This window comes from Chelonia mydas, chromosome 6, assembly GCF_015237465.2.
Source record: "Chelonia mydas isolate rCheMyd1 chromosome 6, rCheMyd1.pri.v2, whole genome shotgun sequence".
NCBI lineage: Eukaryota > Metazoa > Chordata > Testudines > Cheloniidae > Chelonia > Chelonia mydas.
This window is the reverse complement of record NC_051246.2, coordinates 10,100,828-10,119,666: the sequence shown is the minus strand read 5'-3', so window position 1 is coordinate 10,119,666 and position 18,839 is coordinate 10,100,828. Positions and strand designations below refer to the sequence as shown.

Genomic DNA, 18,839 nt, shown 5'->3' with positions numbered 1-18,839 from the left:
CTAGTACAAGATAAGGCGGCTTGACAAAATAACAAACGTTTTGTCCAGGATAGTAGGAACAAGGGGAGGTAGCAAACAGATGTCATGAGACATGTAAGAAGGTGCATAGGATGCTTATTCCAGTTGCGGGGTACCTCGCCGTAACCCTTTGTCCAGCCTAGGGGGCAGCAGAAATTCCCGCCGCTAACTAAACCGAGTCCATTGGAACAAGCATCCATGTGTTAGTGTACCTGTCAACTAATCCGGGGACCGAATGCTGGGCTTTGGTGACAATAAATCTGCCTGAGCGCCTTCGCCGCCAAACCAAGCTTGTGGTCTTTCTGTATAAGGATCATTGAGGCCTGCTGAATGGGCAGGCTGCCTGATCTGCTGTCAGGGGTAATAACACTTATTCCAAGGACAGAAGCATCGGGCAGCCCGAACGGTGTTACGGTGGCAACGACATTCCAGCCTTCAGCGCTTAACCACAGGGGCAGGGCTATCAGCGATCAGCGTCGAGCTGGGACGGCGCAGGGAGAGCACACACAGCGCAAGCCGACTGACCACAGATGAGAGGTTTGTATGGATCCTGTGCTAGACCGCAATGATGGTAAATTAAAGAATTCAGTCTGCTTGGCTTATCAGAAAGAAGACTGAGAGGTCGCTTGACTACTATGTGTAATGTTAGCCTGCCTGCCTGCCTGCCTGCCTGCCTGCCTGCCTATCTATCTATCTATCTATCTATCTATCTATCTATCTATCTATCTATCTATCTATCTATCTATCTATCTATCCCTATACACCCCATCTATCTAATCTATCTATCTATCCCTATACACCCCTCTGTCTCTCGCCTCTCTCTCTCTCTATCCCTATACACCCGCCTCTCTCTATCTATCCCTATACACCCCCATCTCTCTATCCCTATACACCCCCCATCTCTCTATCCCTATACACCCCCCCCTCTATCTAGCTCTCTCTCTATCTATCCATCCCTATACAACCTTCTCTATCTAATCTATCTATCTATTCCTATACACCACTCTCTCTCTCTCTATCTAGCGCTCTGTCTATCTCTCTATCCCTGTACCCTCACTCTATCCCTATACACCCCTATCTATCTACCTATCTATCTATCTATCTATCTATCTATCTATCCCTATACACCCCATCTATCTAATCTATCTATCCCTATACACCCCCCCATCTATCTATCTATCCCAATACATCCCTATCTTATCTATCTATCTATCTATCTATCCCTATACACCCCTCTCTCTCTCTCTCTCTCTCTATCCCTATACACCCGCTCTCTCTATCTATCCCTATACACCCCCCTCTCTCTAGCTATCCCTATACACCCCTCTCTCTCTCTCTATCTAGCTCTCTCTCTATCTATCCATCCCTATACACCCCTCTCTATCTAATCTATCTATCTATCCCTATACACCACTCTCTCTCTATCTAGTGCTCTGTCTATCTCTCTATCCCTGTACCCCCACTCTATCCCTATACACCCCTATCTATCTATCTATCTATCTATCTATCTATCTATCTATCTATCTATCTATCTATCTATCTATCCCTATACACCCCATCTATCTAATCTATCTATCCCTATACACCCCCCCATCTATCTATCTATCCCAATACATCCCTATCTTATCTATCTATCTATCTATCCCTATACACCCCTCTCTCTCTCTCTCTCTCTCTCTCCCCCTATACACCCGCTCTCTCTATCTATCCCTATACACCCCCCTCTCTCTAGCTATCCCTATACACCCCTCTCTCTCTCTCTATCTAGCTCTCTCTCTATCTATCCATCCCTATACACCCCTCTCTATCTAATCTATCTATCTATCCCTATACACCACTCTCTATCTATCTAGCGCTCTGTCTATCTCTCTATCCCTATACCCCCCCTCTATCCCTATACACCCGTCTCTGTCTATCTATCTATCTATCTATCTATCTATCTGGCTTTATATTCTTTATACTTATGCTAACAGTGTGTAACTGTGAATCAAATTCCCAGCCTGGTTTTCACTGAGGCCAAGCCTGCAGTGAACTGTGTGTAATCCCAGTTCCTTGTGCACGCGGGACCTGTCCGAGACTAAATGTATGTTGTGCTGAAGTTTGCCAAATGTGCTAGAGTGCTGGGTGCCGTCTGTACAGCTTGGGAAGGTGGGAGATGATTCTGCTGATGCTTGACCACCATGCAGGCTCACCTAGGGCTGGTGCAGGGTGCCGCTGGGTTTGCTGACGTCTGGAGACCTGTGTTCAAAACAAGATAAGAAACTGATTAAAAACTGGGTTAAGCCTTTCTTTGTTGTAAACAACTGAGGTATATACACAAGGAGGGTTAAAGTGATAATTTGGGAGAAGATTGGATGTTGCTGGAAAAGATGAGTCTCTGCTTCCCAGATCAGTGTGCTCAAGGGTTAACCCTTTCCTTTCTGGGTGGGGCTCTTTTGTCTCTGACTAATAAAGCTGATTGAGGCTGGGTTATTTGACATCTCGTCAATATTCGAAAGTGAACCCCAACAATCCGTACTTTCACGGGGAGAAAACATCAGGTATGAAAAGGCCCTTTCACCTAGAGGAGAAAGGCAGAACAAGAACGAATGGGAGGAAGTTAAGCCCAGACAAACTCCAATTAGAAACAGGGATTCTTCCTAAATGTGGGAGGGCCACGAGACCACCCCGCCACTCCATGGTCCCACCCCTGCCCCTCCTCTTCCCCCTGTGGCCCCACCCCTGACCAAGCTGGGAGCTGTAGTTGGGTCTGGGAGCCTGGGTCCCTCCACCTACCCGGGGTTGGGGGGGCCTGAGAGCAGCCCCTGGCCTGTGTCCCCACCCCCCGGGTCCCCCTACCCAGGGCAGATGGGGAGTCTGCGGCTCCCCATAGCTGACCACATGGCTCTTACTCCGACTTGGCTCTGGCTTCTAGCCTGGCTGGGGATGGGGCCTTGGGGGCCAAAGAGCCACCGCTGGGCCATAGTAAGAGCTGTGGGGAGCCGCAGATCTTCCATCTGCCCTGGGAATGGGGTCTGGGGGGCAGGGCCAGGGGCTGCTCTCAGGCCCCCCCACCCAGGCACGTAGAGCTCCCCACAGCTGCCTGGGCTTCCCAGGCCACTCTTACCCAGGCTGGGCTCCAGTTTCTGGCCTGGCTGGGGGCACGGGGAGAAAAGGGGCAGGGAGCCGGGCCTGTGGTGAAAAGTAGGAGGGCCATGACCCCTTGATCCGCCCCCTCCCACTACCCCCCCTCATTCCGGCGCCCCTGGGTGCCGGTTTTTACCCGTGTGGATGATTAACCCATTGGAACACACTCCCCAGGGGTGTGGTGTATTCGCAGTCCTTTGATGGCATCCAAATCGGACAGGAGGCTGGTCTGGAAGATACTTTGGCCAAAAGAGAAGCGATTGGGCTCAGTACAGGGGTGCCTGGGTGAAATTCTTTGGCCCGAGCTCTGCAGGAGGTCAGCCTAGATGATCCACTGGTGACTTCAGTTCAGCTCTACAGATCTATGAAAGGTTTCAGAGTAACAGCCCTGTTAGTCTGTATTCGCAAAAAGAAAAGGAGTACTTGTGGCACCTTAGAGACTAACCAATTTATTTGAGCATAAGCTTTCGTGAGCTACAGCTCACTTTATCGGATGAAAGCTTATGCTCAAATAAATTGGTTAGTCTCTAAGGTGCCACAAGTACTCCTTTTCTTTTTGAGATCTATGAAAGAATTTGCCCCGGGGTGGGGAACTCTTCCCAAAGTGTCCACGAGGGGTTTCTCGCCAGACATGCCAAACCAGGGGGGAAAAAACACAGAAATTGGGCTTGTTTGGGGCTTAATGGGCTTGTGAGTTGCTTGTTGGCAAGTTTTTGGGTTGTTGTAGCTGGTTGCTTCTTTTTTGTTGTTCGGCTCCCGGCAGGGGCAAGTGGGGGAGAGTCGGGGTGCACAGCGGGCCCACCACCGTCCCAGATGCAGGCCGGGGGGATCTAGCCACATAGAGTGTTGGGGTTCTTAGGGATCGGCTTGTTTTGAAGTGGGATTAGCTTGATTTTTGGCTTCTTGTGAAAGTCGGGGTGCTTATTTACCGCCTGCAAGTTGGCGACTGTGTTTCTAGCACCATCTCCTGCTGCCGCTGGCTTTGGGCAGAGCTGGGGGCAGGATACTGGCTAGGGGGCCCAGCTTTGGCCTGATCCAGCGAGACAGGGAGGTCCGGCTTGATAATGGAGCAGGCTCAGGATTTCCCTGGTTCTTTCCCTGGTTGGAGTCCCCCTGGGGCGCTGGAGAATTAAGAGGGTTAAAACCAATGAGCTCTGAGCCCGGCCACTTCCCAGAGCGATGCTGTAAGGGGCGGTGGTAAATAGTGCAGGGACCTTAGTTCCTTCCTGTCCAGCCCCCTGCTCCTTGCCTGGATTCGGAGTCACTCCCGGTGCACAGGGGCGAGCCTCCGTCTGCGGCCCCCCGGCCGGGCGGTGAGTGGGGGCGCGGGGGAGACGCGGGGAGAGGCAGCTCCAGGGAGGGAGAGAAAGGGCAGCAGAGGCAGGAACTCGCTGCCTGGAGGAAGCGGCGCCAGCGGCGAGGGGATCGGAACCAAACCGTGGCTGGGACGGAGAAACACCCTCCCCGCTCCCAGCCAGCTGCAGGGAAAGCGGCGGAGGGAAGGGGGGGTCTGTGCAGCTGAACCCAGCCAGCTCCAGGGCAGCGCACAGATATTAGACACGCTGAGTTGGGTCCCCAGGGGTCTAGGGGTTAGAGCCGGGGAGGCTGGGAGCCAGGACTCCTGGGTTCTATCCCCAGCGCTGGGAGGGGAGTGGGGGCTGGAGGTTAGAGCGGGGCGGGGGCTGGGAGCCAGGACTCCTGGGTTCTATCCCCAGCGCTGGGAGGGGAGTGGGGGCTGGAGGTTAGAGCGGGGCGGGGGCTGGGAGCCAGGACTCCTGGGTTCTATCCCCAGCGCTGGGAGGGGAGTGAGGTCTAGGGGTTACAGTGGGGGCTGGGAGCCAGGACTCCTGGGTTCTATCCCCAGCGCTGCGAGGGGAGTGGGGTCTAGGGGTTATAGCAGTGGGGGCTGGGCATCAGGACTCCTGGGTTCTATTCCCAGCTCTGGGAGAGGAGTGGGGTCTGGGGCAAGGGCTGGGAGCCAGGACTCCTGGGTTCTATCCCCAGCGCTGGGAGGGGAGTGGGGGCTGGAGGGTTAGAGCAGGGAGGTGGGAGCCAGGACTCCTGGGTTCTATCCCCAGCATTGCGAGGGGAGTGGGGTCTAGGGGTTATAGCAGTGGGGGCTGGGCGTCAGGACTCCGGGGTTCTATCCCCAGCTCTGGGAGAGGAGTGGGGTCTGGGGCAAGGGCTGGGAGCCAGGACTCCGGGGTTCTGTCCTGAACTCTGGGAAGGCATGGGGGGCTTGTAATTAGATCTGTGTATCAGGATCTAGGACAGGGGTTCTCAAACTGGGGTCCCTGACCCCTTTGGGAGTCACAAGGTTATTACATGGGGGTCGCGAGCTGTCAGCCTGCAGCCCAAACTCCACTTCACCGCCATGATTTATAATAGCGTTTAAATATAAAAAAGCGTTTTAAATTTATAAATGGGGGGGTCACAGTCAGAGGCTTGCTGTGTGAAAGGGATCACCAGTACAAAAGTTTGAGAACTGCTGATCTAGGAACAAGACAGGGATAAGGAGTCTGTAGCCCAGGGGGCCAGCTTGCCTTTATAGATTCACCGCTTGGCATTATGTTCAGCCACAGCGGCCTGCTTCCTCCTTTCCCTGGAGGTACTTGACTCCCCCGCTCTGCCCCAGGGCCCACCCCCACTCATGGGTGGCAGGTGCTGGCTGGTGGATGCTAGCCCCCAGCTGCCGCCCCCACGGCCCCACCCCCTTCCCCCGCAGGAGCCCTGAGCCGCCCTGTGGCTGCCAGCCCCTCCCGTATCCCCAGCCCTCCCCCCCACAGCACCAGGTGGCCCAGCCCCAGTGCCAGGTGGCCCCAAGTCGCAGCCACCCTAGCTCCAGCCCCAGCAGTACTGAAGAGGAGCAACCTGTCTGGGCTGGGGCCAAGGGGGAAGGGCAAGGGGGAGGTAGCTTCGGGGAGGAGCATGGGCGGGGCACAGCCTTCCCTAGCCTGTTGGACCCGCCGCCCAGGCCCCCACTCCGCCCCTTCCCCCAACACTCCATCCCACCCCTCCTCTTCCTGCCCCCACTCCGCCCCCGCCCCACCTCTTCCCATCCAGTTCCACCCCCTCCCCAAGTGCGCCCCAACCCCACTCCTCCCCCCTCCAGTGCCTCCTGCACACCACGGAACAGCTGATCGCAGCGGGGGGAAGCGCTGGGAGGGAGGGGGAGGAGTTGATCAGCAGGGCCGCCAGTGGGCGGGAGGCACTGGGGGGAGGGGGGGTAGCTGGCTAATTTTTTTCCGTGGGGGCTCCAGCGCCTATGTATGTAGCAGTAACGCAAGGAACCTACAGGCCTGAATCCTGGAAGACATGAGCTTCAGCAAGTTAGCATAAGGCTTGAGGCCTGTGAGCTTTGAAGAGCTAAACTTTGCGCAGATAAACGGCCCAGTGGAAAACCCCAAGTATTTGAGGAGCTGAAAATAGAGTTTAAGGGGAAGTTCTGACCACAGGTACATGACCCAACCACAGAAGTGTCATGGCAACGAATTGATGTACATAAAGGTACATCCGCAGATACCTAACCACTAAAAGGCCATGGCAATGAATTGACGTATCTGCTAATAAGTTGAGATCATCGATATACTAACCCATAGAAGAAAGACAGTCCAAAATTAGAAAGGTAAGGATATACAAATAAGGAAAAAGGGAAATACCCCTCTGAATATGCATCAAACATAGTGTCGTCAGCGTATCATATTATAAAAGTTTCATCCCAGCCTCGGGGCAGTAGGAGAAGGAGACGCAGTCCTTGGGTTGGCCACTGGAGATGATGGGGAAGTTGATAGCCATCATCTTCCTCGTTACTAACATTTCCAGGTGTTCTGCAAGGGATGACGTGAGTATGTGGATGTGCAGAGGTACATTCTGTAATATCTCTGCCTACCTGACTGAGTTGGGGTGTTTGTGACTGTGCTAAATGTATTCATAAACTGATATTTGTAAATATAGAAGCATTCCTATAGCGTGAGTGTTGCAGCTGTGTGCAGCGGGGTTCACAGCTATATAATAATTTAAATAATACTGGGCCTGATCTTGGGGCAAGAACCTGTCAACCCTCAAAGTGATAACTGGGGATTCTTAAGTAATGAATCTATCTATCTATCTAGAATATATCTACCTATCTATCTGTAGATGAGGCTACAAGTCCTGATCCTTTTTGGATTGATTTTCACTTCACATGGCCAGGAGGAGACCCAGGTGTGTAGAAATATGTAGGTGATGGGAGATCAAGAGCAACCAACCTTGGGGTCACCTGCGCTGGGTCCGTGTCTTTCCCCACAACACTGGGGCTGGGAGGGGTGGTTCCTGTGTGTCTCGTTCCTTCTGTGGCTCTAATTTCTCTCCCCTCTTCATAAAGGTGATCATCCCCTGGGCTAATCTCACCCCCCCTTGGACGTGCCCCCCCACCCCTGTACAGATGGTGCTGCAGGGGGTCCACTGCTGACGCCGGGCGATCCCCAGGGAGATACGGCTGTGCCCTGGCTCAGAGATGGGCCATGGCTGCCCAGGTGGCTCCCCCAGCTGCTCTCAGGCTCCAGTTCCAGCCCCCGCCGGGATGTGGCCTGGTTCCCAAAGAGGAAGTGGAGGAGCCGGATGCCCACGGACCCATCGACATGGAGATGCATCGTCTGCACTTCAGGGGTTTCCGCTACCAGGAGGCTGAGGGGCCCCGGGAAGTGTACGGCCACCTCTGCCTCCTCTCCCGGGCGTGGCTGAGGCCGGAGCAGTGCTCCAAGGAGCAGATGCTGGAGCTGCTGGTGCTGGAGCAGTTCCTGAGTATCCTGCCCCAGGAGATCCAGAGCTGGGTGGGGGGGTGTCACCCCCAGACCGGGGAGCAGGCCGTGGCCCTGGCGGAGGGTTTCCAGTTAGCCAAGCAAGAGCCCGGAATATGGCCGCAGCAGGAGGTAAGGATGTGAAATAATTCGGGAGTGGGACACGGGGCCTTTCCCATCTAGGGGGTGCCAGCTCCCATCCACCCATGAGGCGGGGGGGACTGGTTGGCTGAAGGGGGTCGGGGAATGGGATGGGGACCTTTCACCTTGCGGGGAGGTGCTGGCTCTGATCTGGCCCCGGGGCAGGAGACTGGCTGGTGCTGGAAGTGGAGAACGGGCCACGGGCCCTTTCCCCTCTAAGGGGCACTGGCTCCAATTCACCCGCAAGATGGGGGGGGGATGGGGTGGCTCATGGGGGTGGGGAACGGCACAAGAGGCCTTTCTCCTCTCTGTCTCCGGGGCAGGAGTTCCCATCGGATGGTTTGCAGGTTGGCGGGGAAGGAGTGGGTCTGGCTAGGGCTGCAGCGCTTGGTGACCAAACTGAAGCAGAGTCTAGGCCATAGGTGAAGGGAGAGACCGCTGCTTGCAAAACTGCTGTACTAATTCTTTAGTGGCAATTTCCATCAAAGGAGTGGACTTCTGCTGAGGAATGTGAAATCAGCTGGCAGACAGATTAACAAAATGAGAATTGCTTTACTCCTATAGTACGATTGTCTAAGGTGGCCATGCACAGCAAAGAAGGAATAGTATATGTTATACATCCATGAACTGTACTCTCCAAATTCTTTATACTTGTACTCCCATTTCCGCTTTGCTGTGGAAACCTCATGGGAGCTAAACGCTTGCAATCTCTGTGCCTCTGTTCTTTGGAGGTTTAGAAGCTTAGCAGAACCTGTCAGAATGAAGATATCTGAGGCTTGCAAAACCCAGAAGCCTCCGGGTATCTGAGTCTGGCTGTTACAAGACACCTCTGTGTCTGGCAACTCCTCAATGGAGCTAGATAAGAGAAAATCATAGAAGGTTAGGGTTGGAAAGGACCTCAGGAGGTCATCTAGTCCAACCCCCTGCTCAAAGCAGGACCAATCCCCAATTTTTGCCCCAGATCCCTAAATGGCCCCCTCAAGGATTGAACTCACAACCCTGGGTTTAGCAGGCCAATGCTCAAAGCACTGAGCTATCCCTCCCCCCAAACCACTGAGTTATCCCTCCCGCGATGAGGTCTCTGTGTTATCCAATATCAATGAGGTCTCTGTGTTAACCAATGTCATATAATGCCAATCTATATCAATAGCATGTGTTAATGCTTTATGTGACTATGAATTGTATTCATATTAAGCTCTTCCCAGGGTGCTTTTCAGTTATGCTAAGATTGGTTAACTGAGGGCACATATGAAGTGTTGCAATTTCAGTGTCAGGTACAGAGACATACCAAAGAGACAGGATAAGATGGATAGTTTTGTTGATGCTTAATCAACATCCGTTCAGTACCAAGGCACGAGTCTCTAAGAGAACTATGTTCAAAATGAGATAAGAAACCTGGTATGTCAACCTTCGTTACTATCATGGGATGTGTAGAACTTTCTCTTTGTTGTAAACAACTCAGGGATAAATATGATCAGAGGTAAGCCAATAATTTCAGGACAATCTGGATCACTGCAAAAACGGTCTTCCAGATCGGATTGGCGATGTATTAACCTTTGCCTTTCTGTGCTGTGCTTTTGGGGCTCTGACTAACGAAGCCTGATTGAGCCTGGTTGTGGGATGGCTAAACTGAACCGTAACATGCTGATCGGGGGCCCTTGTTGTTCCAGGAGCTGGTGACATGGAAGGAGGAGACTGGGTGTTCCTCTGAGGCAGAGCTGGATCCAGGACAGGGCGAGATCTGCAGGGAGGTTAAGGAGGAGAATAAGGAGGAGACTCTCGTTTTGCTGGGTGAGGAGCTGCTTCGGGAGCTGGGGGTGGGGGTTGGCAGGAGTTACTGAAGTCGCCATGCTGCATCGGGGGCATTACATTTCTGGGGAAGTGGCTTCTGGAGCCCCCAGGCCCAGCAGCACAGAGACGGTCACCCTCCAAATGGTGATGCTGCGTCTTCCCAGCAGAGAGCAGGGCTGGGGTTAAAATTGCGGCACGTTCTCCATACAAAGCCCTAGGGGGAGATTTCACCAAGTGCGTCTCGCCCGTTTCCTCCCCACCAGAAGGATTCACCATCCCCAACCTGGCCATGGTCTCCCGGATGGCGCGAGAAGAAGAGCCGAGGGTCCCGGATCTCCAGGGCTCTGAGGAAAGGGAGACCCCGAGAGGCGCCCACACAGGTGAGGAATGAGTGACACTGGCTCAGAATGAAGGGAACAGATGGGATCCCAGTAAAGCCAGTGGGAGCCCCCCAGTTCTGTCTCGTCTCACTCAGCAGGGGCCTCACGGCAGGTGCCACTCCTGGATCCACCCCTGGCAGGACCCATCCCTCCTCCAGCCTTTCTCTGAGGGCTCAGCTGGGATGCTGGGGAAGCCCCGGCCCCTCCTCTCCCCTCAGGGAAGGGTTTGGGGCTTTCGCTTCCTGCCGATCAGGTTTTCTGCTCAATGACAATCCCATTTGCTGCCCCTTCTCTCCCCGGCACAGGGAACGAACCCTGGCTGGATTCTCTCTCTCTCCCAGCAGGTGCCAGGACAGACGAGGGGAATCCCCAGTGGGAAGGACCTGTGGGAGCGGAGTCACCTGGGGCGTCCCAGAGCCCCGAGCAGGGAGACGTCTGTGGGGCAGCATGGCTGCAGAGAGACCCCCCAGGGGAGGAGAGACCTGCTGGGTGTGATGATCCCCAGCCTCAGGGAACCCACATGGGACAGAAACCCCATAAATGCCCCGACTGCGGGAAGAGCTTCAGGTGGAACTCGGCGCTTCTCCATCACCAGCGATCCCACACGGGGGAAAAACCTCATCAGTGCAGGGAATGTGGACAAAGCTTTGGGCAGAAATCCACCCTGACTAGGCATCTGAGAATCCACACTGGGGAGAGACCCTACACATGTGCCCAGTGTGGGAAAAGCTTTAGCCAGAAGTACAGCCTGTCCCAGCATCAGATGACGCACCAGCAAGAGAGACCTCACACCTGTACCGCATGTGGGCAAAGCTTCACTCTCAAATCGTACCTTGTTCGACACTTGGTGAAACGCCACATGGGACAGAAACCCTATAAATGCCTCCACTGTGGGAAGCAGTTTGCTTGGAGCTCAGACCTGAGGAAGCACCAGACGACCCACACGGGGGAGCGCCCCTACCGATGCCCCCAGTGCGGGGTAGGGTTCTCCCAGAGGTTCAGCCTCCTAACGCATCAGAGGACCCACGTGAATGAGAGACCCTACAAATGCCCCCACTGTGACAAGAGCTTCAACAGGAGATCGGGGCTTGTCAAGCACCAGAAGATCCACACGGGGGAAAGACCTCACGAGTGCACTGAATGCGGGCAAGGCTTCGGGCAGAAATCAAACCTGACTAGACACCTGAGGATCCACGCTGGGGAGAGACCCTACCAATGTACCAAATGTGGGAAAAGCTTCACTCAGAAATCGAACCTGGTTCAACACTTGACGAAACGCCACATGGGAGAGAAACCTGACGCAGCAAATGTAACTTCAGATTCAGTAGCTCTATCATTGCGATAGGGACTCCACACACGGTAGAAAACACTGGTGCGGTACTTCCTTTGCTTGGAGTGGCTTAAAGAGCCTGGGTGGGTAGTAGCGGCTTATCGCTGGTGACAAGTGTGAGATTTGGGAGCACGGGTGCCAGCTTCCAATTTTCCCCGGGGGTGCTCAACCCCCGGCCCTGCCCCCACCCCACCCCGTCCCCTTCCCTACCTCTTCCCGCACAGTTCTGCCCCCTCCCCTGAGTGTGCGCTGTCCCCTCTCCTCCCCCTCCCTCCCTGTGCCTCCTGCATGCCGCGAAACAGCTGATCGCAGAGGCCGGGAGGCGCTGGGAGGGAGGGGGAGGAGTTGATCAGCGGGCTGCAGGTGGGCAGGAGGCGCTGCGGGGAGGAAGGGGGCAGCTTGGCTGCCGGTGGATGCTAAGCACTGGCTAACTTTTCCCATGGGTGCTCCAGCCCTGGAGCACCCCCGGGGTCGGCACCTATGTTTGGGAGGAAGGAAGAGATCTTTCGCTGGGGGGAGGGGGAATAGTTAGTGGGAATTTCAAGCTTAGATGATTGGATGCTGGAGGGAAGTGATCACAAGGGCACTAGTGGTAGAAAACTAGCGCAGAGAGAGACTGGTAGCGGAGGTACGGACCATTTGAAACGTGGGATGTTGTAGGAGTGGGAATACGAGTGTGTTTCTGTGTGCATGCGTTTGTATCTTTTAAACACGTCTCAGGGCATGTCTAACCCCGGGAGGTTTGCTCGTATAATTATGCCACTCTGGTAATACCGGTTATAACTTCCCCAGTGAACACTCTTATTCCAGCATAAGTGTGTCCACACAGGAAGTTACAGAGTTATCATTAGACTTGTATACGGACGCCTGTAAAATCCCCTGTGCTGACCAACCCTCACTGGGGGAAGTTTAAAGGTGGCAGCTGAGTAGGAGTAAATCAGTCGTGCCCCATCCGGACAGCAGCTTGCTACCATGTTCCTAACTGGCGAGTAGCACGATGGGATAAAAATGCAGCTCGCTGTCACAAAGCACATGGTGAACAGTGGGTTACCAACCATCCCATCTGAGCCTGTGGCTTCAGTGTCGAGCTGCTCAGTCTATCGCAGGGTTCCAGTAAGTGGTTGGGCACACGGCGGTTTTCCTGCGTGGCCGGTTCCTGTAACTGTACCAGTGTAACTGATGATTCACGTCCTACTTCCTCCCCTAGCTCTGCATCCCACAGTCCACTGTGAGTGTCTGAAATAAATAACGTCCTTGTTGTAGGGAGCTGCTGCTTGGCCAGTGTGGACTAGTAGCCCAGGATATTTCACCATTTACTCCCACAAACACCGCGGGGCCGAGTGCTGGGTGTGAACCGGAAACCAAAAAACCGCCCCGTTTGCCTCGGAGCTGGTTGAGCCCTAATGCTGTCTGCCTTAGACCAATCACAAAACCCCAGTTCTCTCTGCAGTGTAAATGGGGCGTCGGCCAGTCGGTTTCACAGGGATTGAGCAGGACGGTGTCCCAGAAGCGTGGGGCTTTTAGGGGAGGGGATTGCAGGGCACGGAGAAGCAGCCATTCCTTTCCTTTCCCAATAGGCTGATGGAACCAAACGATCACTACTTTCCCTGATCAACCCTGCGTGCTGTTAACTAAGCGCGAGTGTGCCCTGGGAAGGCAGCTGTGCCTAGACCAGCGAGTTTCTGTATTTCTTTGGTTGTGCTGGGGCCTGCTGTGACCCCTCAGCTGCCGTCCGCTGGGAAGAGCCTGGGGCTATGTCTACACTACACGTGCTACCGCAGCACAACGCCAGGGCTGCGGGTCCGCTGGTGTAGCGCAGACACGACGGCGATGGAAGGGGGTTTTCTGTCCCCTGTAGCAAATCCGCCCCCTCGAGAGACGGTAGCTAGGTTGGCAGAGGAATTCTGCACAGAATTCAAGACATTTTTCACAACCCTGAGCGATATGGGCAGGTCGATGTCAGGTTTTGATGTAGACCATGAGTCTCTTTCCCTTTGCCCGTCACCAAAATCAGCGGTCTCTTCTTTCGCCCTCTGTCATGACGTTGTTCAGTCCCCATAGGAACAAGCCACACTGGTGGCCAGTGGCCACTAATTAGGCCCTTCATAGGCAAATGAAAGAAACCCAGTAGCGGACAAAGGTGGCACAATTTGCCCCGAGTCCAAGTGTCTTCCTAATCCTGTCAGCTAATTATTGGGTTGTGCCCAGAAGCAGATTCCTCCCAAAACCATTTTTTATTTGAGCTAATAATGTACCTAGGGAGGTTCTCATTATCCATGTTGCTAGCCGATCCCTCACTGAGCTCCAGGCCTCAGTGATATCTTGTGGAAATGAGTTCCACCGGCTAATAATGCATTGTGTGTAAGTATGTGTGTGTGAAAGTAGAACCTAAATTTTGATGAATTTTCTCCCTGTGAAGATACTTATACACCAAAATCAAGTCACCCCCTACCTTTCTGATAAACTAAACAGAGTGAGCCAAGTCCCTCCCTGTAAGGCATCGTTTCTAGCCCCTGAATCATTTTTGTGGCTCTTCTCTGCACCCTCTCCAGTTTGTCAACATCCTTTTAAAAATGGGGACACCAGAGATGGATGTTGTGTTCCAATATCAGTCTCCCCAAAGCCACACAAAGAGGTCAAATCTCCTCCCTCCTTGCTGCTCCTGTTTAAACAGCCAAGGATGGCTTGGCCCTTTTTCCCCACAGCATCTCACCGGGAAGTCATGTCCAGTGGTCTGTCGACAATGACACCAGAGTCCCTGTCCGAAGCAGTGCTTTCCAAGAGACAGTCCCTCGTGGGGTCAGTAAGGCCTGTATTCTTTGTTCCCGGTGGGATGATCTTGCCTCTGGCTGTATTGAAACACACTGTGTTTGCATGTGCCCAGGTTACCCAAAAGAGCAGATCCTGGGCACGCTCCCACCAGCGTCATCAGCTCCCATCCAGCCCCAGGGCAGCAGGACTGGCTGGCTCAGGGGGGCGGGGAATGGGACATGAGGCCATTCTCTTCTAGGACCGGATGGTTCGTTGGCTGATGGGGAGCGAATGGGTCCAGCAGGTGCTGAGCGGGGGTCTTTGTTGTTCCAGGAGCCGGTGATGTGGGAGGCGGAGGCTGCGTGTTCCTCCAGGGCAGAGCTGGCAGCGCTGGCCCCAGAGCAGGGCGAGATCTGCAGGGAGGTGAAGGAGGAGAATAAAGAAGAGCCTCTGATCTCGCGGGGTGAGGAGCAGCTTCCCCTCAGGGGTTAGCAGCTGCGGGGGAAGGGAGGTTCTGAAGCCCCTGTGGTGCCTTTGGGGCACTGGCCTCTGGATGCCCCAGACGCAGCAGCACAGAGCCCGTCACCCCACAATTCAGATCCTGCTTCCCCCCGAGCAGAAAGCGAGGCTGGGGTTAAAATCAAGGGGCAGTTTTCTGTACTGAGCCCTCGGGGGAGATTTCACTGAGTGCCATCTCGCCTGTTTCCTTCCCCCGAGCAGGATTCCCCGTCCCTGACCTGGCCATGACCTCCTGGATGGAGCGAGGGGAAGAGCCGAGGGTCCCGGATCTCCAGGGCTCAGAGGAAAGGGAGACCCTGAGAGGCACCCGCACAGGTGAGGAATGAGCGACACTGACTCGAAGACCGTCCGGGAGGGAAGGGAAAAGCTGAGATCCCAGCAAAGCTGCCAGGATCTCCCCGATCTCCCCTTCAGTTCTATCTTGTCTCTGTCAGTATCGTCCCCAGCAGGTCCTTGTCCTCAGGTGACACTCCCAGATCCCACCCCTGGCCGGAGCCCTCCCCTCCTCCTGCTTTTCTCAGAGGGCTCAGCTGGGCCCCTGGGGCAGAACTGGCCCCTCCTCTCCCGACAGGGAAGGGTTTGGGGGATTTGCTTCCTGCCCATCAAGTTTTCTGCTCAGTGACAAACCCCTGTGCCCCCCCTCTGTCCCTGGCACAGGGAACGAACCCCAGCTGGATTCTCTCTCTGTCCTAGCAGGTGCCGCGACAGAGGAGGAGAATCCCCAGCTGGAAGAGCCTGCAGGAGCAGAGCCGAATGGAATGTCCTGGAGCCCTGAGTGGGAAGACCCCGGTGGAGCAGGATGGCAGCAGGGAGACCCCGTGGGGGCGGAGAGACCTGCTGAGCGTGATGATCATAATCCTCAGACAGCCTACATGGGACAGAAGCCCCATAAATGCCCCGACTGCGGGAAAAGTTTCAGGGGGAACTCAGCTTTTCTCCATCACCAGCGATCCCACGTGGGGAAAAAACCTCATCAGTGCAGGGAATGTGGGCAAAGCTTTGTGCAGAAATCAAACTTGACTAGACACCTGAAGGTTCACACTGGGGAGAGACCCTACACATGTCCCCAGTGTGGGAAAAGCTTTAGTGAGAAGTGCAACCTTTCCCAGCATCAGTTAATGCACCGGCAAGAGAGACCTCACAAATGTACCGAATGTGGGCAAAGTTTTGTGCAGAAATCAACCCTGACCAGACACCTGAAGGTCCACACTGGGGAGAGACCCTACACATGTGCCCACTGTGGGAAAAGCTTTCGACAGAAGTACAGCCTTTCCCAGCATCAGTTAAGACACCAGGAAGAGAGACCTCACAAATGTATGGCATGTGGGCAAAGCTTCGCTCTCAAATCATACCTTGTTCAACACTTGATGAAATGCCACATAGAAGAGAAATCCTATAAATGCCCTGATTGTGGAAAACTGTTTGCTCGGAGCTCGTACCTTAGGAAGCACCAAATGACCCACATGGGGGGGCGCCCCACAGACGTCTCCAGTGCGGGGTAGGGTTCACCCAGAGGTTCAATCTCCTGGTGCATCAGAGGACGCACACAGGTGAAAGACCTTACGAATGCCTGGACTATGGGAAGAACTTCAACTGGAGATTGGGGCTTGTCCAGCACCAGAAGACCCACATGGGGAAAAAACCTCATGAGTGCACTGAATGCGGGCAAGGCTTCGGGCAGAAATCAAACCTGACTAAGCACGTGAAGATTCACACTGGGTGAAGATTCACACTGGGGAGAAGCCCTATAAATGTCCCCCGTGTAGGAAAAGCTTTCATTAGAAGATCACCCTTTCCCAGCATCCAGTTACACACCGGCACCGGAGCCCTCACAAACGCAACAAGTGTTGGAAAAGCTTCACTGTCAAATCAAACCTTGTTCAACACTTGGCCAATTGCCATATGGAAGAGAAACCCGATGCCATAAATGTAAGTTCAGATGAAATGCGATCTAGCATCGCAATAGGGACTCCACACAAGATAGAAAACATTGGCGTGGTACTTCCTTTTCTTGGAGCAGGGCGGTTCTCCACTCATATATATTAAAAATTACAAGGTTCAAAGTTCATGGTTGGTAGTAGCAGCTTATTTATGGTGACAGGTGTGAGATTTGGGAGGGGGAAGGATCTGGTGAAGGAAGGAAGGAAGAGATCTTTCACTGGGGCGAGATGGTTAATGGAAATTTCAAGGTAAGATGATTAGGTGTTTATCAGGGATTGGCAGGAATCAAAAGCAGAGAGAGCCTGGTTGTGTCCACACAGGGATTTATGGTGGTATAATTATCCAGGTATATTTGCGCTGGTAAAATTCCCCATGTAGATGAGTGCTTAGGGACAGAAGTTTAAAGGTAACAGGTGAGCAATTTCAGGTTTATAGAGAACAAATATGCCTTGAACGATTAGTACCTATTACTTCCTCCTGGTCCTCAAAAATTAGCAAAGCTATCTACCTCTGTTCATCCCCAAATAAGATCCATCTGGATAATAAGAAAATGGTTCATATCATGTGAGACACTTTGTCTAAGAGAGTGTTTCTCAAACTTATTGTGTTGGAGAACCCTTTCACACAGCAAGCCTCTGAGTGCGACCCCCGTTATAAATTAAAACCACATTTTTTAAATTAAACTATTTTCAATGTTAAATTTATAACCGTATTGTTTAAAATGAATTGACCTTTTCTCACCGCTTTAAAATTAAAACACATTTTCATTGAATCACTGTTCTACGCAGAAGAGTTATTTTGATTTGATTAACACTGGGAGGGTGCTGCTGTGAAGTCTGCCCCAGCCAGTCTGCGGTGAAAAGTGAGATTTGTACGTTTGTTCATTTCACTTTTCACAGCCTCCCTGCTCTGAAGGCAGCGCCGCTGTCAGCAGCAGTGCAATAGGGTCCTAAGTCTGCTGTGAAAAGTGATATTGACAAAGTTTCTTTGCGCCCCTCACCAGAGAATCTCAGGCGCACCTCCCAGTTGGTGCACCATTGGTCCAGCCCACCTCAGCCCGCCCACTGGGAAGAGGCTGGCACAGCCCCTGACTCGTGACCCCCATGTAATAACCTTGCAACCCTCAGTTTGAGAATTCTTTGGTCTAAGACACTTGTCTCCACATCAGCCAAGGTCTGGAGTTCCACTTCTTCCCAAAAATAGAACCTAAAATGGCTGAATGAGATTATTGTTAATTGCCTAAACAAGAATCTCAATCAGTGTTGGCATATGGATAAAACCTCTTTCTCATTCCCAATATAGCTAAAAAGACCTCCAAAAAGTCACCAACTAGGGTGATACCCTGCTTTCCCCATGGCACACTGGAAATGGATCAAAAGATGGGTGGCGAAGCTGGCTATGAGACTGAAGGTCTAATCGGGCAAACTGTTACCCCAAGAAACCAAAAGCACACGTTTTCATCCCAAATGCAAAACTATATATCTGTTGTGCTTATCAATCAACTATACCATGGATGATCTGTTTTGTCCTATCAATATGTCTTCCACCCCAAAGTTAGAAGCTGCACACTTGTCTGCTCTGTGAATCAGATAAACTCTCTCTATGTGGATAATGTCTTTTCTGCTATTGTGAGAACTAAACAGTATGAAATGCATATATACAATCAAAGAATGTATGGAATTTATCCACCAAATTTAGAAGACTACAATGGATTTTGTTTGTTTTCTTGGTAAATGATGGCCGCACTCCAGAAGCGATAGGCATTGGATAGCACGCAATGGAAGATTGAAAGGTATAACCACTTTGCCAGGGTACAGCCTTGAATTATTAAAAGAAATTGCTTAAAAAGGGTGAAATTCCAATAAACAACATCACAAGGTGGGTGAGGGGATAACTTTTATTTTTTATTTCTACTGGCCATTTGCCAAGCTAGAGCTCAGATTTCAGCTCAGTTTCTCTGCTGTTTCCGTGGGTATCCAGTAGGTGGCGGTCGTGTACAGCAAAAGCCTTCAACCCTTTTCCTATCAGTCTCTTTTTTGTCTGATTCATTTCAAGGATTGTATT

At 52.8% G+C, this 18,839-nt stretch overlaps 1 protein-coding gene across 10 annotated transcripts; it reads left to right on the top strand.

The window, feature by feature from the left end:
• The first annotated feature begins 4,312 nt into the window (after nucleotides 1–4,312).
• On the top strand, nucleotides 4,313–17,964 carry LOC102942214 (zinc finger protein 835). 10 transcript variants are annotated; one of them, XM_043549195.1, is made up of 9 exons: nucleotides 4,313–4,457; nucleotides 7,257–7,347; nucleotides 7,508–8,054; nucleotides 9,734–9,854; nucleotides 10,118–10,234; nucleotides 10,576–11,543; nucleotides 14,649–14,778; nucleotides 15,036–15,149; nucleotides 15,531–17,964. In XM_043549195.1, the coding sequence occupies exons 3-9, from the start codon at nucleotides 7,647–7,649 to the stop codon at nucleotides 16,334–16,336; spliced, it is 2,664 nt and encodes an 887-aa protein (XP_043405130.1). In that variant the 5' UTR covers nucleotides 4,313–4,457; nucleotides 7,257–7,347; nucleotides 7,508–7,646; the 3' UTR covers nucleotides 16,337–17,964. The 10 variants fall into 10 exon arrangements, with proteins under 10 accessions (XP_043405130.1, XP_043405128.1, XP_043405131.1 ...); XM_043549193.1 differs by having other exon boundaries at nucleotides 4,332–4,457; nucleotides 15,528–17,964; XM_043549196.1 differs by having other exon boundaries at nucleotides 4,334–4,457; nucleotides 10,579–11,543.
• Nucleotides 17,965–18,839: the final 875 nt, after the last annotated feature.